This window comes from Sinocyclocheilus grahami, unplaced genomic scaffold, assembly GCF_001515645.1.
Source record: "Sinocyclocheilus grahami isolate Dianchi unplaced genomic scaffold, SAMN03320097.WGS_v1.1 scaffold366.1, whole genome shotgun sequence".
Taxonomy (NCBI): domain Eukaryota; kingdom Metazoa; phylum Chordata; class Actinopteri; order Cypriniformes; family Cyprinidae; genus Sinocyclocheilus; species Sinocyclocheilus grahami.
The window spans coordinates 468,204-486,778 of record NW_015505545.1 but is presented as its reverse complement, the minus strand read 5'-3'; the positions used below and the strand labels follow the sequence as shown (position 1 = coordinate 486,778).

Here is an 18,575-nt window from a genome sequence, read left to right as displayed (position 1 = left end):
ACATAAGTTACATACAAGGCAAAAGAATAGACCAGGGGCCCGTTCTTCGTACATCGCTTATTACATCCAAGATGATATCATCGTGTTGTTGATGATTAGTATGGCTGGATTGAGTTATCTGAGATAATTGCACGTTCATGGGTTGGTTTAAAAGGGGCTCTGTATCGATACTGTAAACCACGATCAGCAATGCAGCGATTGGCTGGTGGCAAGACAGCAACGTAATGACATCATATAACTAAAAAAAGACACCTGACAAAAAACGTGACAAATTTGTGGACTTTAAAGGGATAGTTCGCCCAAAAGTGAAAATCTGATGTTTATCTGCTTACCCCCAGGGCATCCAAGATGTAGGTGACTTTGTTTCTTCAGTAGAACACATATGATGATTTTTAACTCCAACCGTTGCAGTCTATCAGTCGTATAATGCATGCCAATGGTAACAAAATCTATGAGTAAAAAAAACATGCACAGACAAATCCAAGTTAAACCCTGCGGCTCGTGACGACACATTGATATCCTAAGACACAAAACGATCGGTTTGTGCGAGAAACCGAACCGTATTTATATCATGGTTTACCTCTAATACACCACTATGTCCAACTGTCTTTGGGCGCACGCACATCATCCGGTGCGTGAGGTGTGTACACGCTCATATGTGTTCTACTGAAGAAACAAAGTCACCTACATCTTGGATGCCCTGGAGGTAAGCAGATAAACATCAATTTTTCATTTTTGGGTGAACTATCCCTTTAAAGAAACAACCAAGCGAACAAAACTACATAAATGTTATAACAGATAAATGAAATGTTTTTATTTTATTTAAATTTTTTACATGATTCCCAATTATTTATATTCACGATTTCTAATATTTGTACAGGCTTTACATTTTTATTTCAATGTAGTAATTAGCAATTCATTTAATTTTATATTTGAACAGATTTGTTACGTGACAGCATTAATTAAAGTTTCTTAAGGGTCAAGTTCACGTTATCCGCATCTCCTGCGCTCCATCAAGCCCCTCCCATAATATCTGTCATCACTCAAATTAATGCACGACTCTACATTATCTGTATAACATGTGTGTAAGACTCGAATACAAGTATGAAGTATTCATTTTATGACGAATAAATCTTTCAGTGAGTAAAACTGGCTATGTCTGTAGTATTAAAGACTACACAACATTATATTATCTTTAAATTCATTTTTAAATGATTATTATTTTTAAATTATTGTCCCTGGATTAGTGGGGTACTCTTGTAATAAAGTAGCAGTGGTAGAGGACAGATTTTAAGTATCAATTCTGCTTAAAAAGATGCTATCCAATCCTGTTTACATGAAATAAGCCTGCTCCCGAGCAGGTTTAAGCTTACGGACCTGTTGCTATGACAGCAACTCCGAGATGAGCTTCGAAGAACATGCCAAATCTTCAACAATCAAATCCAGCTAACGGAGTCAGCGACGTACGAAGAATGGGCCCCAGAATCATAAGATGTACTGAACATACAGTGGGTTTCAAAAGTCTGACACGACTAGTAAGAATGATTGAACAAAAAATGTATTTTTATAATAAATATTTTTTCCAATGACACATACTTTCGTTATAACAATTTAAGTAGTTGCAGTCGGGGGAAAAAAGTAGCTTTTTTGCTTTAATGACAACAGCACATTGAGCTGCGTGAACAAATTTGCTTATTTTATTAGTCACCTAAATCAAATCATAAATATTTCCTTTACATCAACTATTGTTACAATTCTGACAAAATCTTAAAATGGTTCAAATAGATTCTAAATCCCAGATTTTTAGTGTGGTTTCAGACTTTCGGACCCCACTGCATATCCAGATACAACATTAAAACACTTACACGCATACAATGAGATCAAAGGGGGGTAATGCCACATGGAAAACATTAAATCATATGACACAAACTGATAATGGTGGAGAGGAAAAGTAAATCTAATGATGAACATAAATGATAACTAGAAAGGCACTTAAGACAAAAAACAACAGTTTGGGAGAGAAAAGCTGGTGGCTGTTTGTGTTTATGTGAGTGAGTGTGGATGAATCCAGCCCTCGTCTGAATGTGCCGTCCACATCACTCGCATGCTAAGGCAAGTTCAACCCAAAAAAATCATAACAAAACAACAAATTAAAATACAGTGGTTAAAATAAAAAAGAGACATCTAAAGCTACATGATCCTTAAGTTTAAAGCAATGCATAGTGTTTTTTTTCTTCAACAGGTGGGTCTGCTGCTCTGAAGCAATGCTGGCAAAAGTCCTACTGTAATCCTAAGGTCAAAAGAAACGCACATTTGAAAATCTGTGCCAAAATGACTGATTAACAAGAACAAATGGTGCATTATGTAAACTTATTTGGTTTCACAAAACTTCAGCTGTATTCTATTCATGAATGCAAGATAACAAAATTAAAAATGGGTGCTATTTAGACTGTAAATAGTACATTATAGTGGTTTTGTCTGGTTTTTTTACCCATTAAGATGCGGAAGACATTCCACCGGTCATCTCATAAAATGTCCAAAAATAAGTGCTGGGAAACACTTAGTGGTGTAGTTGCAGTGTACACATGTTGCCACTAGATGTCATATTGCTCAAAAACAGCAGCATCTCATAAAGCTTAAACAACATTACACTTCAATACAATGGCTTGCGATATTTTTTGCTCAAAGTGTATGTCTGGAAAGCCATAGCAGTTGTGCATTAGATTATTGGTATTTAATGTTTGTTTTTTTTTGTTTGTTTTTGTTTTGCTTGAAAACTTCAGATTGTTCGTCCTCGTTCAGTTGTGAGGCAGAGCTGCTCCAATATTCATTTGTGCTATGGCTTTCTTGGCTTTCATTGCCACAGGCAAACAGCCACGCACAGACCTGCGCTCATAAGGCAACTCCATTCAACAGTCCAGCTAGGGACCACAGGGGAAGCACTTAGAGGGACAGTTCACCAAAAATGACTTCTGTCAGCATTTACTCAACCCTCATGGCATTCCAAACCTGTATGACGTCTTTTCAATGCTTCAATTGTTTGAATAAAGAATGCTTCAATCCACAGAATAAAGTCATACAGGTATGGAACAACATGATGATGAGTCAATTATGATATTTTTAATTTTTTTGGTAAACTATCCTTCGTGTCGTGTCATTTTAGGTTAAAGGCTAGTAGTGGTCGCTCCTCTCGTTTTTGCCACGGACTCTTCTTGTTCTCGTCTTCACCGCCATCAGGGACGACCAGGTTATCTGGCCGGCTGCTGCCCATGTGCATTTGAGTCTCCTCAGTCCTGAAAACATTGTTATCTGTCCCTGTCTCCTCTGCCATTTCAACCACAGGCTCAGGGAGAGGAGGTGGAGAAGGACGCTCAGGTGGAGGCGATGGGGGAGACAAACTCCCTTCGTCTTCCTCTTCCCTCTCTTTTTCCTGCAAAAAAACCCCTTGAGAGTGTTCTTCAGGACTGCAGACTGGTGTTGGGCTACCGCTGCTCTCCGCATTAGCATTCGAGTCCTCTACAAACACTAGCGGTGTATATTCGACCACGGGCACCACAGGCAGAGCCCCAGCTTCAGTTTTAACCCCGACTTTATTACGAACACGCCGCCCTGGTGTGACGTCGCTCATGTCAACCCCAGAGTCCAGACTGGCGTCGTTGCTTCCGACACAACTGCTGTTGCATCCTGCCCTCTGCAGGTCGATGTAGGAATGGCGGATGTGCTCATTGGAGCGGCCGTCCAGTGACACGAACCAAGCTCTGGGGTGAGGGAGCGGCTTTCCTCCCCGGAGCTCCATCAAAGTCTTTTCGGCCAGAAGCTGATCTTCTCCGTTCATCTGCACCACATCCAGGCCCGCTTGGTTGAGTGAGTTGGGGATGGAGAGATCAGCAGGAAGAGTAGCTGTCTGCAGCATCCACTCCTCAACTCCTCCGCCTCGGTCGGCTCCCTTCCCTTGCGTCCCTCCTTCCTGCTCTCCTTTGCCCCACGGGTGCAGGACTTGGCCTTGGGGCTGATGGCACGCACTGAGTTCTGCCTGAATGCTTTCCAATTCGCTCTGTTCGTCTGACTGCAAAAGCAGCGCTTGGCCTGACAGAGGGTGCGTCCCTGGAAGTCGCATGTAGTGGGCGGGGATGACGAGGGTGGGACGAGCTTTGCGGTAGGTTTCTTCCCCTTGGTTGACTTGCAATTCGGAGGTGCAGCAGAGCAGGGCTCCAGGTCGGGGAAGTGGGGCGGGACGCTCCAGATGGTCTACGGAGCGGGACAGCATGTAGTCGGCTGGCCGCCGCTCGATTCCTTGCTCCCGCTCTGGGGATCCGGCAGGACTTGTGGATGCGACTGAAACAGGAGAGAGACAGTTTTCACGCAAGCTTGATTTACTCTTCGATGACAGTCGTCCTGCAGAGGTGGTGTGATGCAATGGATGGGGGGAAGAGGATGAGATGGACATGTGGAGGGGATGGATGGATGAAGTCGTGATGGACGTATAGCTCCGCCGGTACTCTCCACGTCCCGCCGGGGAATCATAACCCTGGGAAGGATTGTTTGAACAAGCAGATTTGAGGGGAAATATCTCTACTGAGTGTTTGTAGTGGTTGGATCCTCGGCTATGGAGCTCGCTGTGCGAAGCTGCAAGCTCATTGGTGGAGGAGTCGTAGGGGGTGGGTTTAAGCATAGGTGTGTGCATGTCCGGCTCTGCCCCATTGTGGTCTAGGTGAGTCTCACTGATGAGGTTCAGGTGGGACATGGAAGTAGCCTGGTCTCGTTTAGAGGCATCTAAAGCGGAGGATGGAGTAAACTTCCTGTGGGCAGGCCGCAAGCGGGCACACTTCCTTCTGAAAGCACAGAAACATGATCTCATAAGCACTAGGGGAAAACTTTAATTTTCCTCTTGACCACAGAGATCACTAACTCCCAAAACACTATTTACTTCCCTTAACCTATCAGATGATGTAACATCATCCTGTAAATGTTAATGTCATACTGTATCTGTATGTTACTATTATGGGTGGGTGATATACCAGTAGAAATTTTTCAAGCGGTAGAGATTTTCGACTATCGTCTCTATTGTGGTTACACGCTCACTATGTTGTGTGCACGGTGGTCACGAAAACTTACCCTTGGAACACATTTTCAAGCATTGCGGTTTAAAACAAGTTATTTTAAGCCATTTAAATGCAATCAGCAGTGAAAGAGAACTCATTTAGCGATATGCAGGTGCTGTCTGAAAGATTGCTGAAAGGCACGCAGGTGAAGACGGTGGTCATAGAGCGTGGGAGTATTGAACTTTTATTTTTGCAGCTTTATAGGCCATGAACGGTTAAATACACACACTTGTGTCAAAAATGCCCATCTTTGCAAGTATCCTCGTAAGCACAGTAATTTAGGTCTTAAGTGAAAGCAAACATCTGAGAAAGAAAACATGACGTTTAACAGTATATTGGATCTGGTCAGCTCTTAAAGTGACAGCAGTCTAATATTCCTGTTGTCTGTCATTCATGTTAATAAAAAAAAAAGAAGAGAAAATCTCCCACTGCTCTTGACTAATTCACTTTTGTAACTTTAATAAGATATATTTAATTTGCACAGTGAAGAATATGCAGTGTTTTTTATACATATAATTACTTTATACAATGTATGTAGCATTTCTTTTTTATGAGTTTTTTTGTCCTATGTAATGGATTTTGGGTTAGGTTTTAATTAGGTTCTTATTCTTATTTAATCACTGACTGTTTACTTGTCTTCAGTGAGCTTGAGTTATTTTGTGATATTGACACTGGTGACAAGAACTATGAAATTTCTATGGCATCAAAACTTTATGTCAAAGACCGTGATATAAGACATTGGTCATATCGCCCACCCCTAGTTACTATGTTACAATTTAACAGTAAATGCACACTGTTTTTAAGAGACATTGTACTTCCTCTGACAAAAAAAAAAGACACACCTGCAATAGTAGAGCAGCAGACAGAGCAGGAAGAGCAGTATCAGGGCCATGCCTCCTAGTATGGCCAGCAGGAAGACTGTGTGATAAGTGCTAATGTCCTTCGCCACCACTGGACCTACAGCAAAAAAATACATACTTGGAGCTTATCATAGAATAACCCATCCATCCTGTTCACTTCACACTATTCACATTTTCACTGTCCTCCTGACCTCCACTTTACAGCATCCATCGATAACACTTTTCAACAGGAGAGATTTCCTATAAACATAATTTTCATGTTGGCCTAAAATCCCCCAACATAATGACATTATTCTCTCAGCTGGTGGATATGAATAGCACAGTGAATGTGCAAACAACTACAGAAGTCAATAACTCAGTCTGCCACAAAGCACTTGTACGTCTGCCCGATGGGCTCCTCTCTCCATTAATGGCCAAATAAAAGGGTCAAAGAATGCAGAGTCATCTAAACAAAATAGAGAAACAGAAAAATGCCCAGAAATGGATGAGTGTTACCTGTGTTTATGGGAGACATGGCTGCGACCCAATAGCCAAGCTGAGGGGCAATGTATGTGAGAGTTAACTGTTTCCCCTCTCTCTGGACGTATCCCAGACTGCTCTTCAACCAGGCCCCTGCACAGACACAAAACACACAAAACAAATTAAAACTAAATTATATGATATTCACATTACATTTTGTTATTTAACCTGTAAAATGTACATTATGGATAGTCAGCAATATCACAACTATAGTACAACAAAATACAATAATTAATGACAAAGGGAATAAAACCCTCAGTCTTTAGGACTTTAGTCTGCGCAGCAGGTGATCTGAGTCGAGCGTTGAGACCAGGCAGTGCAGATAACACTCAAAACACTCACACCATATGGACATCCTATCAGCTTTCTCTATTGATCACTTACAGTGCATTCATTAGACTTTTTACTGCATTATTCTGTCTGGATGCTTTGCCAATTGTTTACAGGGTCAGACAGGGATTAAAGCCATGCCAACACACACACCACTCAAACCACAGGAATCAGGATCTGAATCTGGGTTGTCATGCATTCCCAATTAAGGTGAACATTTCAAATAGGATTGATGATTCAAATTCAAGCATTTCCATTTCCAAGAGTTTTAACTACATTTACCATGTGAAATGAATGCACATGTTGAATTTACCAAGCTGATATATAAATGGTACACATTTGAGGATGGGGTCATTTGTTGCCACTTGGTGGCAGTGTATGTTGATGGAATGATTATGGTTATGAATTATGATTATTATATACTAAATAATGAAGAAAATATTGAGAAAATAAAAAATAACGTAGGTAAGGAAGAACAATAAAATGTCTGTATAGTGTAGTAGATTATAGATCATAATGAGAGGGAATTCAGCATTTGTTGTTGTTAGGTTATAATATTTCTGCTTTCTCTCCACGAGCACCAGAGCTTCTATTGATCTGATCTGTGCCAGACAAGCAATCACACACTGCACTGGTGACTACATGGTTCACATAAGCAGTGGCGGAGCTAGAGATTTATACATGGGGTGGCCAAGGCTAATTCAGGGGGTCCATAGACCATAACAGACAATCAGTGTATACCTACAACCTAGTATAAAAAAGCATGGATAAAAACCTACGATTGCTGATTACTTCATATTAACCTACATTAGTTAAACATACCGTAACTTCAAATATTAGTCTATTGGAACTTATTTCTCTTATTTCTATCATCTCATTAACCAGTGGTTGGAGCAAAATATCTAAAATTAACTTGTATGCTACATTGAATTTTTTAAATGTTGTTCAGGAAATGCAACATTTTTGCATTCGAATGTGGATTTTTATTTTAAATTTGAAATTAGATTTTTTTTTTTGACAGCCCTAATGCACATATTCTGATCCACCTCTGCCCGTCTTCCTGCCTCTTGCACACAACACTGGATTCTTGCGTTTAATGCGTTTGTTTTTGAGACTCCTGCGTCAATTTAGTTTGAAATGAAGAAATGACCAGATTGGCTCTGGGCTGCAATTACGGCAATGATGATCATATCACTGGGAAATTATGGGATATTCCGAGTTTAGATTTATGAGGTAAAGACCTTTGTCTGTCAGATCATGGTGGGACAAATTCTGTATATGCTCACAGAGACAAAGCGCTCCAGACAATTAAAGTATTAAGAGATGACTGTTCCAGTGTTACTTCACACTTAAGCCAAAAACAAGCCAGCAGATACACCAAATGAGCCTTCAAAACAACAGAAAAGCCAAAAAGCAACTCTAGATTATCAAGTACAAGAGAAATTCAGTGACGCTTGTCATCGACAACTAATTCAGAGTAACCTGGTTGATTAAGAAACTCCATAGATGTTCACTAATGTAACATTTTAAGCAATGCATTTATGATATCTGTTAAAAATTCAAAACACTTTGGCTGTGAATTATACATCAGTCTGGGATTAGAAATGAAAGCCACAGTGTGAAAGCCCCTTGTGACTTGGATTTGATTTGGAACAGATTTATTGTGTTTGTCTATTATTTGAATATTTGATTATGAGTATTTGCCTACTGAACAATTTCCCTTTTCATCACGGAAATCTGTATAATCTTAAAAAAAAAAACACTATAACTTTATAGGATGTCTCTTTACTTCGCTAGTTAAGACTTTTTGTGGTGACGAAGAAAAGTGCATTTATTTTTTGTTTAAAGAATTTAGTCCTGAAAAAAATGATCTTTGTGTGTGAGAAAGTTGGGAAATGGGTCCATCAAAATTCCGTCAGAAAGATTCAAAAACCATCTGATAACAATTCCCACCCAGCTCAGGTTTGAACACTTCCTTTGGACTTATTCGCTTCAGAAACCAGGAAGACAGGAAATCTAAAGGCTTTGAAGAAATCACAACCTCACATACAAACACAGAGTAATCTTGCCTCGGGTAGGAAACACCTTTAGCACCTCTGGTGTAACAATTCATTGCATAACCCTTTAATTGTAATTTGTTAGTAACAGTTCATGTGATTTACGTTCACAGAGGCTGTAAACAGGAAAGCTTTAATATCTACTATAAGATGAATGTGTTATAAACTCACCCAGTTTAGGGTCAAACCTCCATGCGGGGATGTGATCATTCTCTTTCAAGCCACTGTTTGCAGGAAGAGGAACGCTCACACTGATTGGCTCACTGACATGAAGCTCCGCCCCATCGCTTCCCAAAAGATGGACACTGATAGCAGCTATAGGAGTCAACTCGAACTTTCGATCAACGCCTATCAGAGAAAGAGTATGCATAAAAGATACAAAACAGGTGAGAAAAAAGACAGAAATAAAGAATATACTATAGACACTACCGGTAAGATTTTTTAAAATTATTTTTGAAATAAGTCTCTCTTATGCTCACCAAGACTGCAGTTATTTGAATTAAAATACAGTAAAAACAGTAACACTGAAATACTATTGCAATCGTAAATAATAATTTTCTACTCTAATGTATTTTAAAATGTAATTTATGCCTGTGATGGCAAAGCTGAATTATCAGCATCATTTCTCCACTGTCTTCATTGTCATATCATCTTTCAGAAATCATTCTAATATGTTTTGCTGCTTAGGAAAATTTTATATTATATTCATTGTTGCTTAACATTTTTGTAAAAAGTGCGATACATTTTTTTCAGGATTTTCTTTCTTTTCTTTTTTTTAAAGAGCGTTCAAAAGATTTTTCTTTTGTAACTTTATCTTTACTGTTAATTTTGATCAATTCAATGCATCTGTGCTGAAAGAAGTTGATCATTTGATCTATGCATTTTATTGCAATGTTAATACATTTCAGTGTTTGACTTTAAAGACATTTTTCCACTTCTGTACAAGAAACAATTTTAATACTTTGTTGGATCCACCCTTGATGTTACTTGTCGACCTATATTAAATCTTGATAACGAGTCATCTAAAATATATAGTATCAGACAGACATAACAAGCCATCCATTTTAATCATGACCACAGCAGAAAATAAGTTTCATTAATTTTAGAGTGCACTCACGTTTGCAGCATAAATCATCATTATGGATGACAAAACTTGTTCTGTAATGGTTTAACAATTAATTATTCAGAGCTGAACAACATTCTTTTAAAAAGCTGTTATTCTGAAAGCAGTACTGATCAATTCAGAGTAAAAATAACTAAGATAAAATAAAAGTAGCATTCCCCATTTACACTTTTTAATGCTCATTAAATATTTAATGTATTTAAATATTTAATGCAAATGAAATGCATAATTTTTTTTGGCAATATTCAATCAACAGCATATCATATGTTGATTTTCACTGGTATTGACTACTAAAATTGGATGTAATGCCAACCCTAGTCTTCCTAGCTCTCTAATGTGTTACCTGCGTAGTTGGGATGAAGCCCCTGCAGGTAGGGGAAGTACTGCATGTCTTGTGTTGAACTGCTCACTGTGAGGAAGGCGGTCAGGTTGGTGTAGGTTGCATTAGAAGGAAGACTCAATGCTCTTCTCTGGAACTGCACCCATGGCTGCAGCTTTGAACCTACAGATGTAAACGCACACACAAACAGCAAAATAAGAAGGCAGAAATGAGCATACATTAGGTTAATGACCTGATATCCATGACATAATACATGCAACTCCATTCTTTCATCTCTCTCTCCTTGTAAATGGAATGGATCAGTAGCTGATGGAGTGCTGGTATTGCAGCGTGTGTCTCTTGAGATCGAAGAGATCATTATGTTTCCATTGTGGCATATCTTACATACCATAGACATGAGACTAAGCTATGGCCCACATGGTCCTTAGTACCCCACTAAACCAACATAACTCCCAAAGCAAGACCTTCAGTACTAGGGGTGCACAATACACTATTGTTCAATAGTTTGTGGTTCGTAAAACAATTTCTGGTTTAAAATAGCTGTATTTTTAATATATTGTAAAATGTAATTTATTGTTGTGATGGAAAAGCTGAATAACAGGTGCTTAAAGGTAGGGCATGTATTTTTTCAAAAACGCTTTAGAAAACTGAGCCAGGCCGAGTACCAAAACAAACTTGTAGCCAATCAGCAGTAAGGGGCGTGTCTACTCAGGATGGGGACGAGAGAGCGCTCAGTGCACAGGATGGACATTAGCCGAGCCACGACAGAAAGATAGAGATGGCGGATAAAAAAATAAAAAATACAAAAAAAAGAGGAAACCGTCTGCGGAACAAAAGAAAGCTTACGATAAGGCAAGAAGTAGGACCCGTGTAAATATCGGATCAGCTTTCCAGCGCTGGAGAGAAGTCGAGGAGCGGGAAGGCCTGCGATCGGACACCGAGGTTGCTTTGTTTCTTCTCGATAGGTGAGTAACATTGGTTTTGCTTTGTTTCACAGAACTAATATATGCTGTTAAAACGCACATATGCACGTTAAAACACAGTACTACCAAAACACATTCGACCTGTATTACCATAGTAACACACATTGCTTTTACCTATTGATGACATCATACCCTCTCCCGGCTGGCACAGCAGAATCCGCCATAATCGTTGCCTGGGTTGCGTATGTATACATGTGTGGGGCGGAGCTATCAAAATAGGGGCGAGACCCTTTTGGGGTAGGGGCGTGTTTGCTTTGGTGATTTGAAATATCAACATTGGCTACCAGAAATCACTTATCCCACCTTTAAGAAACATTTCTCATCATTATCCAGGTTTAAAACAGTTGTGCCGCTTAATAGTTTTGTGGAAATGGTGATATATTTTTTCCAGGAATCTTTGATGAATAGAACGTTATAAATAGAAAAAAAAGAATTTAGAAATAGAAATCATGATCCATTTTTTAAGAAATGTAACATAATACATGTTTTTACTGTCACAATGTAATGCATCCTTTCTGAAAAAAAGTAGTTATTCACTTGAATTTAACTGAATAAAAATAAAAAAAGGAAAATATTGTTTATGTACAAGTAAAATATTGGTTACTAGCCGATATCAGATTTTCAAACATTTATACAATAACAGCCAATACTGATATTTCATTGTGCATGATCATATTTGGTTTACCTTTGCCATCTAACACTCACAGTTGATTTTAAAAACTTTAATAACAGTGTTAAACTTGATCTTTAGCAAATCTCAAAATGAATATCCATATTTCATACTGTACATAATATTATGATTACTACATTTACTTGTAGCATTTAAAACAACTGATTTTAAAATGTAGTGCTTTATTTTTCATTTATTTAGACAAAATATGGTAGAAATGTATTTTTTATCAGCCATTTATCCATGAAAATAATCATTGCTTTCTGTCTCACTTAACACTTTTTATTTTTCTTTAGCTTCTCTGCAGAAGAGCCTTTTATGCACATCACACACACCTGATGTAATATGAGAGGTGTTTTGTTTGAAAATGCTTTGGTGGACAGAGACGGGACCTCTGAGCGACAGGTGAAAGTGTGAGATAAACATCTCCAAGTGGAGGATCACAATAGCAGATCTGTGGCACGAGTGTGTGTGTTTCAGCCATGCGTCCGAGGCTCTGCTTTTGTTACAAGCGTGTGGTGATTGAGTGTTTTTAGGGGACAGGACTGGGGCGACGCTCTGAATGAGAGTGCAGTGTTAGAGTTCCCCTGAGACCCATAAACATGCTTCTCTCCTGAAATATCACACACACCAAGGGACAGGTTACCAAAAGAAAGAGGTTGCTAGGAGGAAGGGCAAAGGAAAACAGTGTAAGCTAGGAAGAAAAGAGCACATGTGGGTAACGGAGACAAAAAACAAGGAATGTGAAATATTGGTTTGAAGTAAATTCTTCTCATTCTTGTGTTTGTGTGTGTGTGTGTACAGCCTCTCATTTTAGTTTGGTATCACAGTCACACAGGAAGGTTTAATTAGCATGAAGTCTCATGAGCCACGTGGACAACAGTACAGAATGATTCTCATTACACTTGCCACATCACAGTTACCCAAACAATTCAATGGAAATTTTCATTATTCTCCTCAGTATTTGTCTTGTTTTCCAGTAAAAATGTCTAAATATCCTTTATGTATTTTTTCAAAAACGCTTTAGAAAACTGAGCCAGGCCGAGTACCAAAACAAACTTGTAGCCAATCAGCAGTAAGGGGCGTGTCTACTCAGGATGGGGACGAGAGAGCGCTCAGTGCACAGGATGGACATTAGCCGAGCCACGACAGAAAGATAGAGATGGCGGATAAAAAAATAAAAAATACAAAAAAAAGAGGAAACCGTCTGCGGAACAAAAGAAAGCTTACGATAAGGCAAGAAGTAGGACCCGTGTAAATATCGGATCAGCTTTCCAGCGCTGGAGAGAAGTCGAGGAGCGGGAAGGCCTGCGATCGGACACCGAGGTTGCTTTGTTTCTTCTCGATAGGTGAGTAACATTGGTTTTGCTTTGTTTCACAGAACTAATATATGCTGTTAAAACGCACATATGCACGTTAAAACACAGTACTACCAAAACACATTCGACCTGTATTACCATAGTAACACACATTGCTTTTACCTATTGATGACATCATACCCTCTCCCGGCTGGCACAGCAGAATCCGCCATAATCGTTGCCTGGGTTGCGTATGTATACATGTGTGGGGCGGAGCTATCAAAATAGGGGCGAGACCCTTTTGGGGTAGGGGCGTGTTTGCTTTGGTGATTTGAAATATCAACATTGGCTACCAGAAATCACTTATCCCACCTTTAAGAAACATTTCTCATCATTATCCAGGTTTAAAACAGTTGTGCCGCTTAATAGTTTTGTGGAAATGGTGATATATTTTTTCCAGGAATCTTTGATGAATAGAACGTTATAAATAGAAAAAAAAGAATTTAGAAATAGAAATCATGATCCATTTTTTAAGAAATGTAACATAATACATGTTTTTACTGTCACAATGTAATGCATCCTTTCTGAAAAAAAGTAGTTATTCACTTGAATTTAACTGAATAAAAATAAAAAAAGGAAAATATTGTTTATGTACAAGTAAAATATTGGTTACTAGCCGATATCAGATTTTCAAACATTTATACAATAACAGCCAATACTGATATTTCATTGTGCATGATCATATTTGGTTTACCTTTGCCATCTAACACTCACAGTTGATTTTAAAAACTTTAATAACAGTGTTAAACTTGATCTTTAGCAAATCTCAAAATGAATATCCATATTTCATACTGTACATAATATTATGATTACTACATTTACTTGTAGCATTTAAAACAACTGATTTTAAAATGTAGTGCTTTATTTTTCATTTATTTAGACAAAATATGGTAGAAATGTATTTTTTATCAGCCATTTATCCATGAAAATAATCATTGCTTTCTGTCTCACTTAACACTTTTTATTTTTCTTTAGCTTCTCTGCAGAAGAGCCTTTTATGCACATCACACACACCTGATGTAATATGAGAGGTGTTTTGTTTGAAAATGCTTTGGTGGACAGAGACGGGACCTCTGAGCGACAGGTGAAAGTGTGAGATAAACATCTCCAAGTGGAGGATCACAATAGCAGATCTGTGGCACGAGTGTGTGTGTTTCAGCCATGCGTCCGAGGCTCTGCTTTTGTTACAAGCGTGTGGTGATTGAGTGTTTTTAGGGGACAGGACTGGGGCGACGCTCTGAATGAGAGTGCAGTGTTAGAGTTCCCCTGAGACCCATAAACATGCTTCTCTCCTGAAATATCACACACACCAAGGGACAGGTTACCAAAAGAAAGAGGTTGCTAGGAGGAAGGGCAAAGGAAAACAGTGTAAGCTAGGAAGAAAAGAGCACATGTGGGTAACGGAGACAAAAAACAAGGAATGTGAAATATTGGTTTGAAGTAAATTCTTCTCATTCTTGTGTTTGTGTGTGTGTGTGTACAGCCTCTCATTTTAGTTTGGTATCACAGTCACACAGGAAGGTTTAATTAGCATGAAGTCTCATGAGCCACGTGGACAACAGTACAGAATGATTCTCATTACACTTGCCACATCACAGTTACCCAAACAATTCAATGGAAATTTTCATTATTCTCCTCAGTATTTGTCTTGTTTTCCAGTAAAAATGTCTAAATATCCTTTAAAACAATATAGATTTACTTAAGAAGCAAATCAGTATGGCCCAGCTCAGACCTTGCAGAGAATATTTTGTGTGTTTTTTTTGATAGAATTTTTATTAATTTATTCTTGTGATAGGTGGCCATTCATCTGGTTTTGGGTCAGACATTCCGGTTTTAAAATATCATGCCTGTCTACCAGCACAGGCTTGAGCCAGATGCTCATTTGTCCTCATTTTAAGATCACTATTTTATACTTTAAACAATTGTAAAATAAATAAATAAATAAAGTCATGTTCAAGTTAATATAATCTGACTTCATAAGACACAATATTGTCAGCAACTGTTTTGCTCTATTTTACCAATGAACTGTGGAAAATGATGCATATATTTAATAAGGCTAGATAATTTGCGAATATGTGTTTCTGGAAATACATTTAAAGGGGGAAATATGGTCCCTTAAAGGAAATGTTATCACTGGTTTATGATTGTATTCACAATCCTGCAGTGTCCTTCTCTTTTGTTATAGAAATTACTCCAGTATTCAGTGTCACATGATCCTTTAGAAATCTTTCTAATGCTGATTTGGTGCTCAAGAAACATTTCATATTTTCAATGCATAATTGGTAATAATAATAAAAAGTTTGTGCTTATTAATATTTTTGTGAAAACTATGATATATTTTTTCAGGATCACTTGACAAATAATTTAATTGCAAAAGTCTTACCAGTCATTTTGAATTAATATAACAAATCAGTGCTGAAAAAAGTATTACAAAATGTCTTAATGACCCCAGATTTTTTTTTAACCCCATTTACATTTTTTTTCTTGTATTATACATAAATCCCACTTAGTTTAGTTAAAACTCTTATTATCGAACACCGTTTTTTTCCCCTTCAAGACAAAATACTGATTATTGTTTAGTGTTTACATAGCAGAATAAAAGTGACAATATATGAACATGAAGCTAAACGATGCTAACACACAGACACGCGCACAACACTAGGGATTTGTCGGGCCGTTGACTTCAGACACACCCTCACTCTCTCCTCCACATTTCTCCTCCATTACAGGTAGTTCATTAACACACTCTTTTCATTCCCTAGTGAAGCAGTGTGTATGTGTCGTAGTCATGTGTGAACAACAAAAGTGCATCACCATTAAAGGTTCATTATAGAGTTCAGCACATAAAATTATGAATACTTTAACCCATGTTCTTCTAATCTTTGCTGAGTATAAAGATAAATAAAATAAAAAAGACAACAAATAAATAAATATAAAACTACTAAACATTTAACTATTAAACATCCAATTAAACATTAAATATTGTTGAATCTGTCTCTTTTACTGGGCAAAAAGATAAATAAAATAAAAAAGAAAACAAATAAATAAATATAAAACTACTAAACATTTAACTATTAAACATCCAATTAAACATTAAATATTGTTGAATCTGTCTCTTTTACTGGGCAAAAAGATAAATAAAATAAAAAAGAAAACAAATAAATAAATATAAAACTACTAAACATTTAACTATTAAACATCCAATTAAACATTAAATATTGTTGAATCTGTCTCTTTTACTGGGCAAAAAGATAAATAAAATAAAAAAGAAAACAAATAAATAAATATAAAACTACTAAACATTTAACTATTAAACATCCAATTAAACATTAAATATTGTTGAATCTGTCTCTTTTACTGGGCAAAAAGATAAATAAAATAAAAAAGAAAACAAATAAATAAATATAAAACTACTAAACATTTAACTATTAAACATCCAATTAAACATTAAATATTGTTGAATCTGTCTCTTTTACTGGGCAAAAAGATAAATAAAATAAAAAAGAAAACAAATAAATAAATATAAAACTACTAAACATTTAACTATTAAACATCCAATTAAACATTAAATATTGTTGAATCTGTCTCTTTTACTGGGCAAAAAGATAAATAAAATAAAAAAGAAAACAAATAAATAAATATAAAACTACTAAACATTTAACTATTAAACATCCAATTAAACATTAAATATTGTTGAATCTGTCTCTTTTACTGGGCAAAAAGATAAATAAAATAAAAAAGAAAACAAATAAATAAATATAAAACTACTAAACATTTAACTATTAAACATCCAATTAAACATTAAATATTGTTGAATCTGTCTCTTTTACTGGGCAAAAAGATAAATAAAATAAAAAAAGAAAATAAATAAATAAATATAAAACTATTAAACAAAGTATTAAATATGAAACATTTTTGTAACAATTTTTTTCATCTATGAAGGAGCAACATTAAAAGTGTACAACACATAAAAATAAATAAATAAACGTAACTTAGTTAAGTTCACAATGTCAAGACTTACAGAACAAAAGGCAGCAAAATAACCTGTTCAACACACAAACACGTAACTCTTACCTTGATATCCAGAGACAATCTGCACCACGTCATCATACACCATCAGAGTAGCAGCCCTCTCAGGAAGCAGATCCAGACTGAGAGATGAGAAGACTTGAAAACACACAGACACACAAACGAACTGATAATTAGGAAGATGAGTCACCAGGCCTGCAAGCTCAGAATCGTGTCCATAACATCTCAATATGTCTCCTCTGAAGATGCTTGACTTATTTTTGCTATGAATCTGCACAAGGAGAATGAGTATGATCTTCCGTTCACTCCACAAAGTGTTACTAAACAATTTCAGTACCCTGAAACATCTGCGTGATTGTGCTGTGTTTAGGTATTTAGGCGCATTCTCTTGTGTCTGCAACTAGTTAGTAGGTTAATCTCATTAGCTGTAATGGAACATTCTCTTTCTTTCTAACAGCTTTCTGCATTCCTGTTCCACTTTAGTTTTCCTTCCCTGTCCCAGATCCTCTATAAATTGACCCAAAGGATGTGTCAGTCACCAAGAGTTACAGTAGAAGTAATCCATCCCATTAATACAATCATCAAAGCAAAGAAACAACACTTTAAGACACGGGGAAAAAAGTAGGATTTTTCCACATTTACTGACTCTGTTTAGTTGAACAGAAAAAAAGCGAGACAAACATCCATGTTTTTACTGTTTAAATAAAACAAATGCTACTAGTGAATTCAGGCATTGCAACATTTAAAGTACAGCATGAAAAATGCATATTGATTCTGAGATTGTGAGACATGTCATGGCATGTAGAATTAATTATCCAATATGAGGTCATTACCGGGAAGCCTGTTTGGCCGCCATGGAATGGAGTTGGGTACATAGCCACGCTTGGTTGCTGTCACTACAAGAAGGTCGCCAAGGCGATAAGGGAACCTGATGTAGGCATTGCCATCGGCACCAGAGATATCCGAGGCAACAGGAGTGTGGTTAGTGAAGATCTCCACGGTGACACCAGCGAGAGGCTGATGAGTGCTAGCGTCACTCAGGTGAACCTTCAGAGCCACTTCTGTAGAAACAAAGAATAATGTCATTATGACAGAGACACTAGTAGTCATTAGAGGGGTCCTATGGTCTTTGCAATGTGGAAAACGCGGACAGAATCAAAGAATCCCATCATAAAAACAGAATTTACTGTATAATGGGGAATGT

At 37.3% G+C, this 18,575-nt stretch overlaps 1 protein-coding gene across 1 annotated transcript in view; it reads right to left on the bottom strand.

Annotated features, from left to right (window-relative positions):
* Positions 1-2,482: 2,482 nt before the first annotated feature.
* The window catches only part of fam171a1 (family with sequence similarity 171 member A1), a 32,605-nt gene continuing 16,512 nt past the window's right edge, over positions 2,483-18,575 (bottom strand). The window contains exons 2-8 of the mRNA XM_016230228.1: positions 18,205-18,432; positions 17,417-17,509; positions 10,335-10,493; positions 9,040-9,216; positions 6,458-6,574; positions 5,945-6,059; positions 2,483-4,832 (exon numbers count right to left, since the gene is read on the bottom strand). Of these exons, the coding sequence (XP_016085714.1) occupies positions 3,155-4,832; positions 5,945-6,059; positions 6,458-6,574; positions 9,040-9,216; positions 10,335-10,493; positions 17,417-17,509; positions 18,205-18,432 (2,567 nt within the window). The 3' untranslated portion in view covers positions 2,483-3,154. The remainder of the gene's footprint in view (positions 4,833-5,944; positions 6,060-6,457; positions 6,575-9,039; positions 9,217-10,334; positions 10,494-17,416; positions 17,510-18,204; positions 18,433-18,575) is intronic.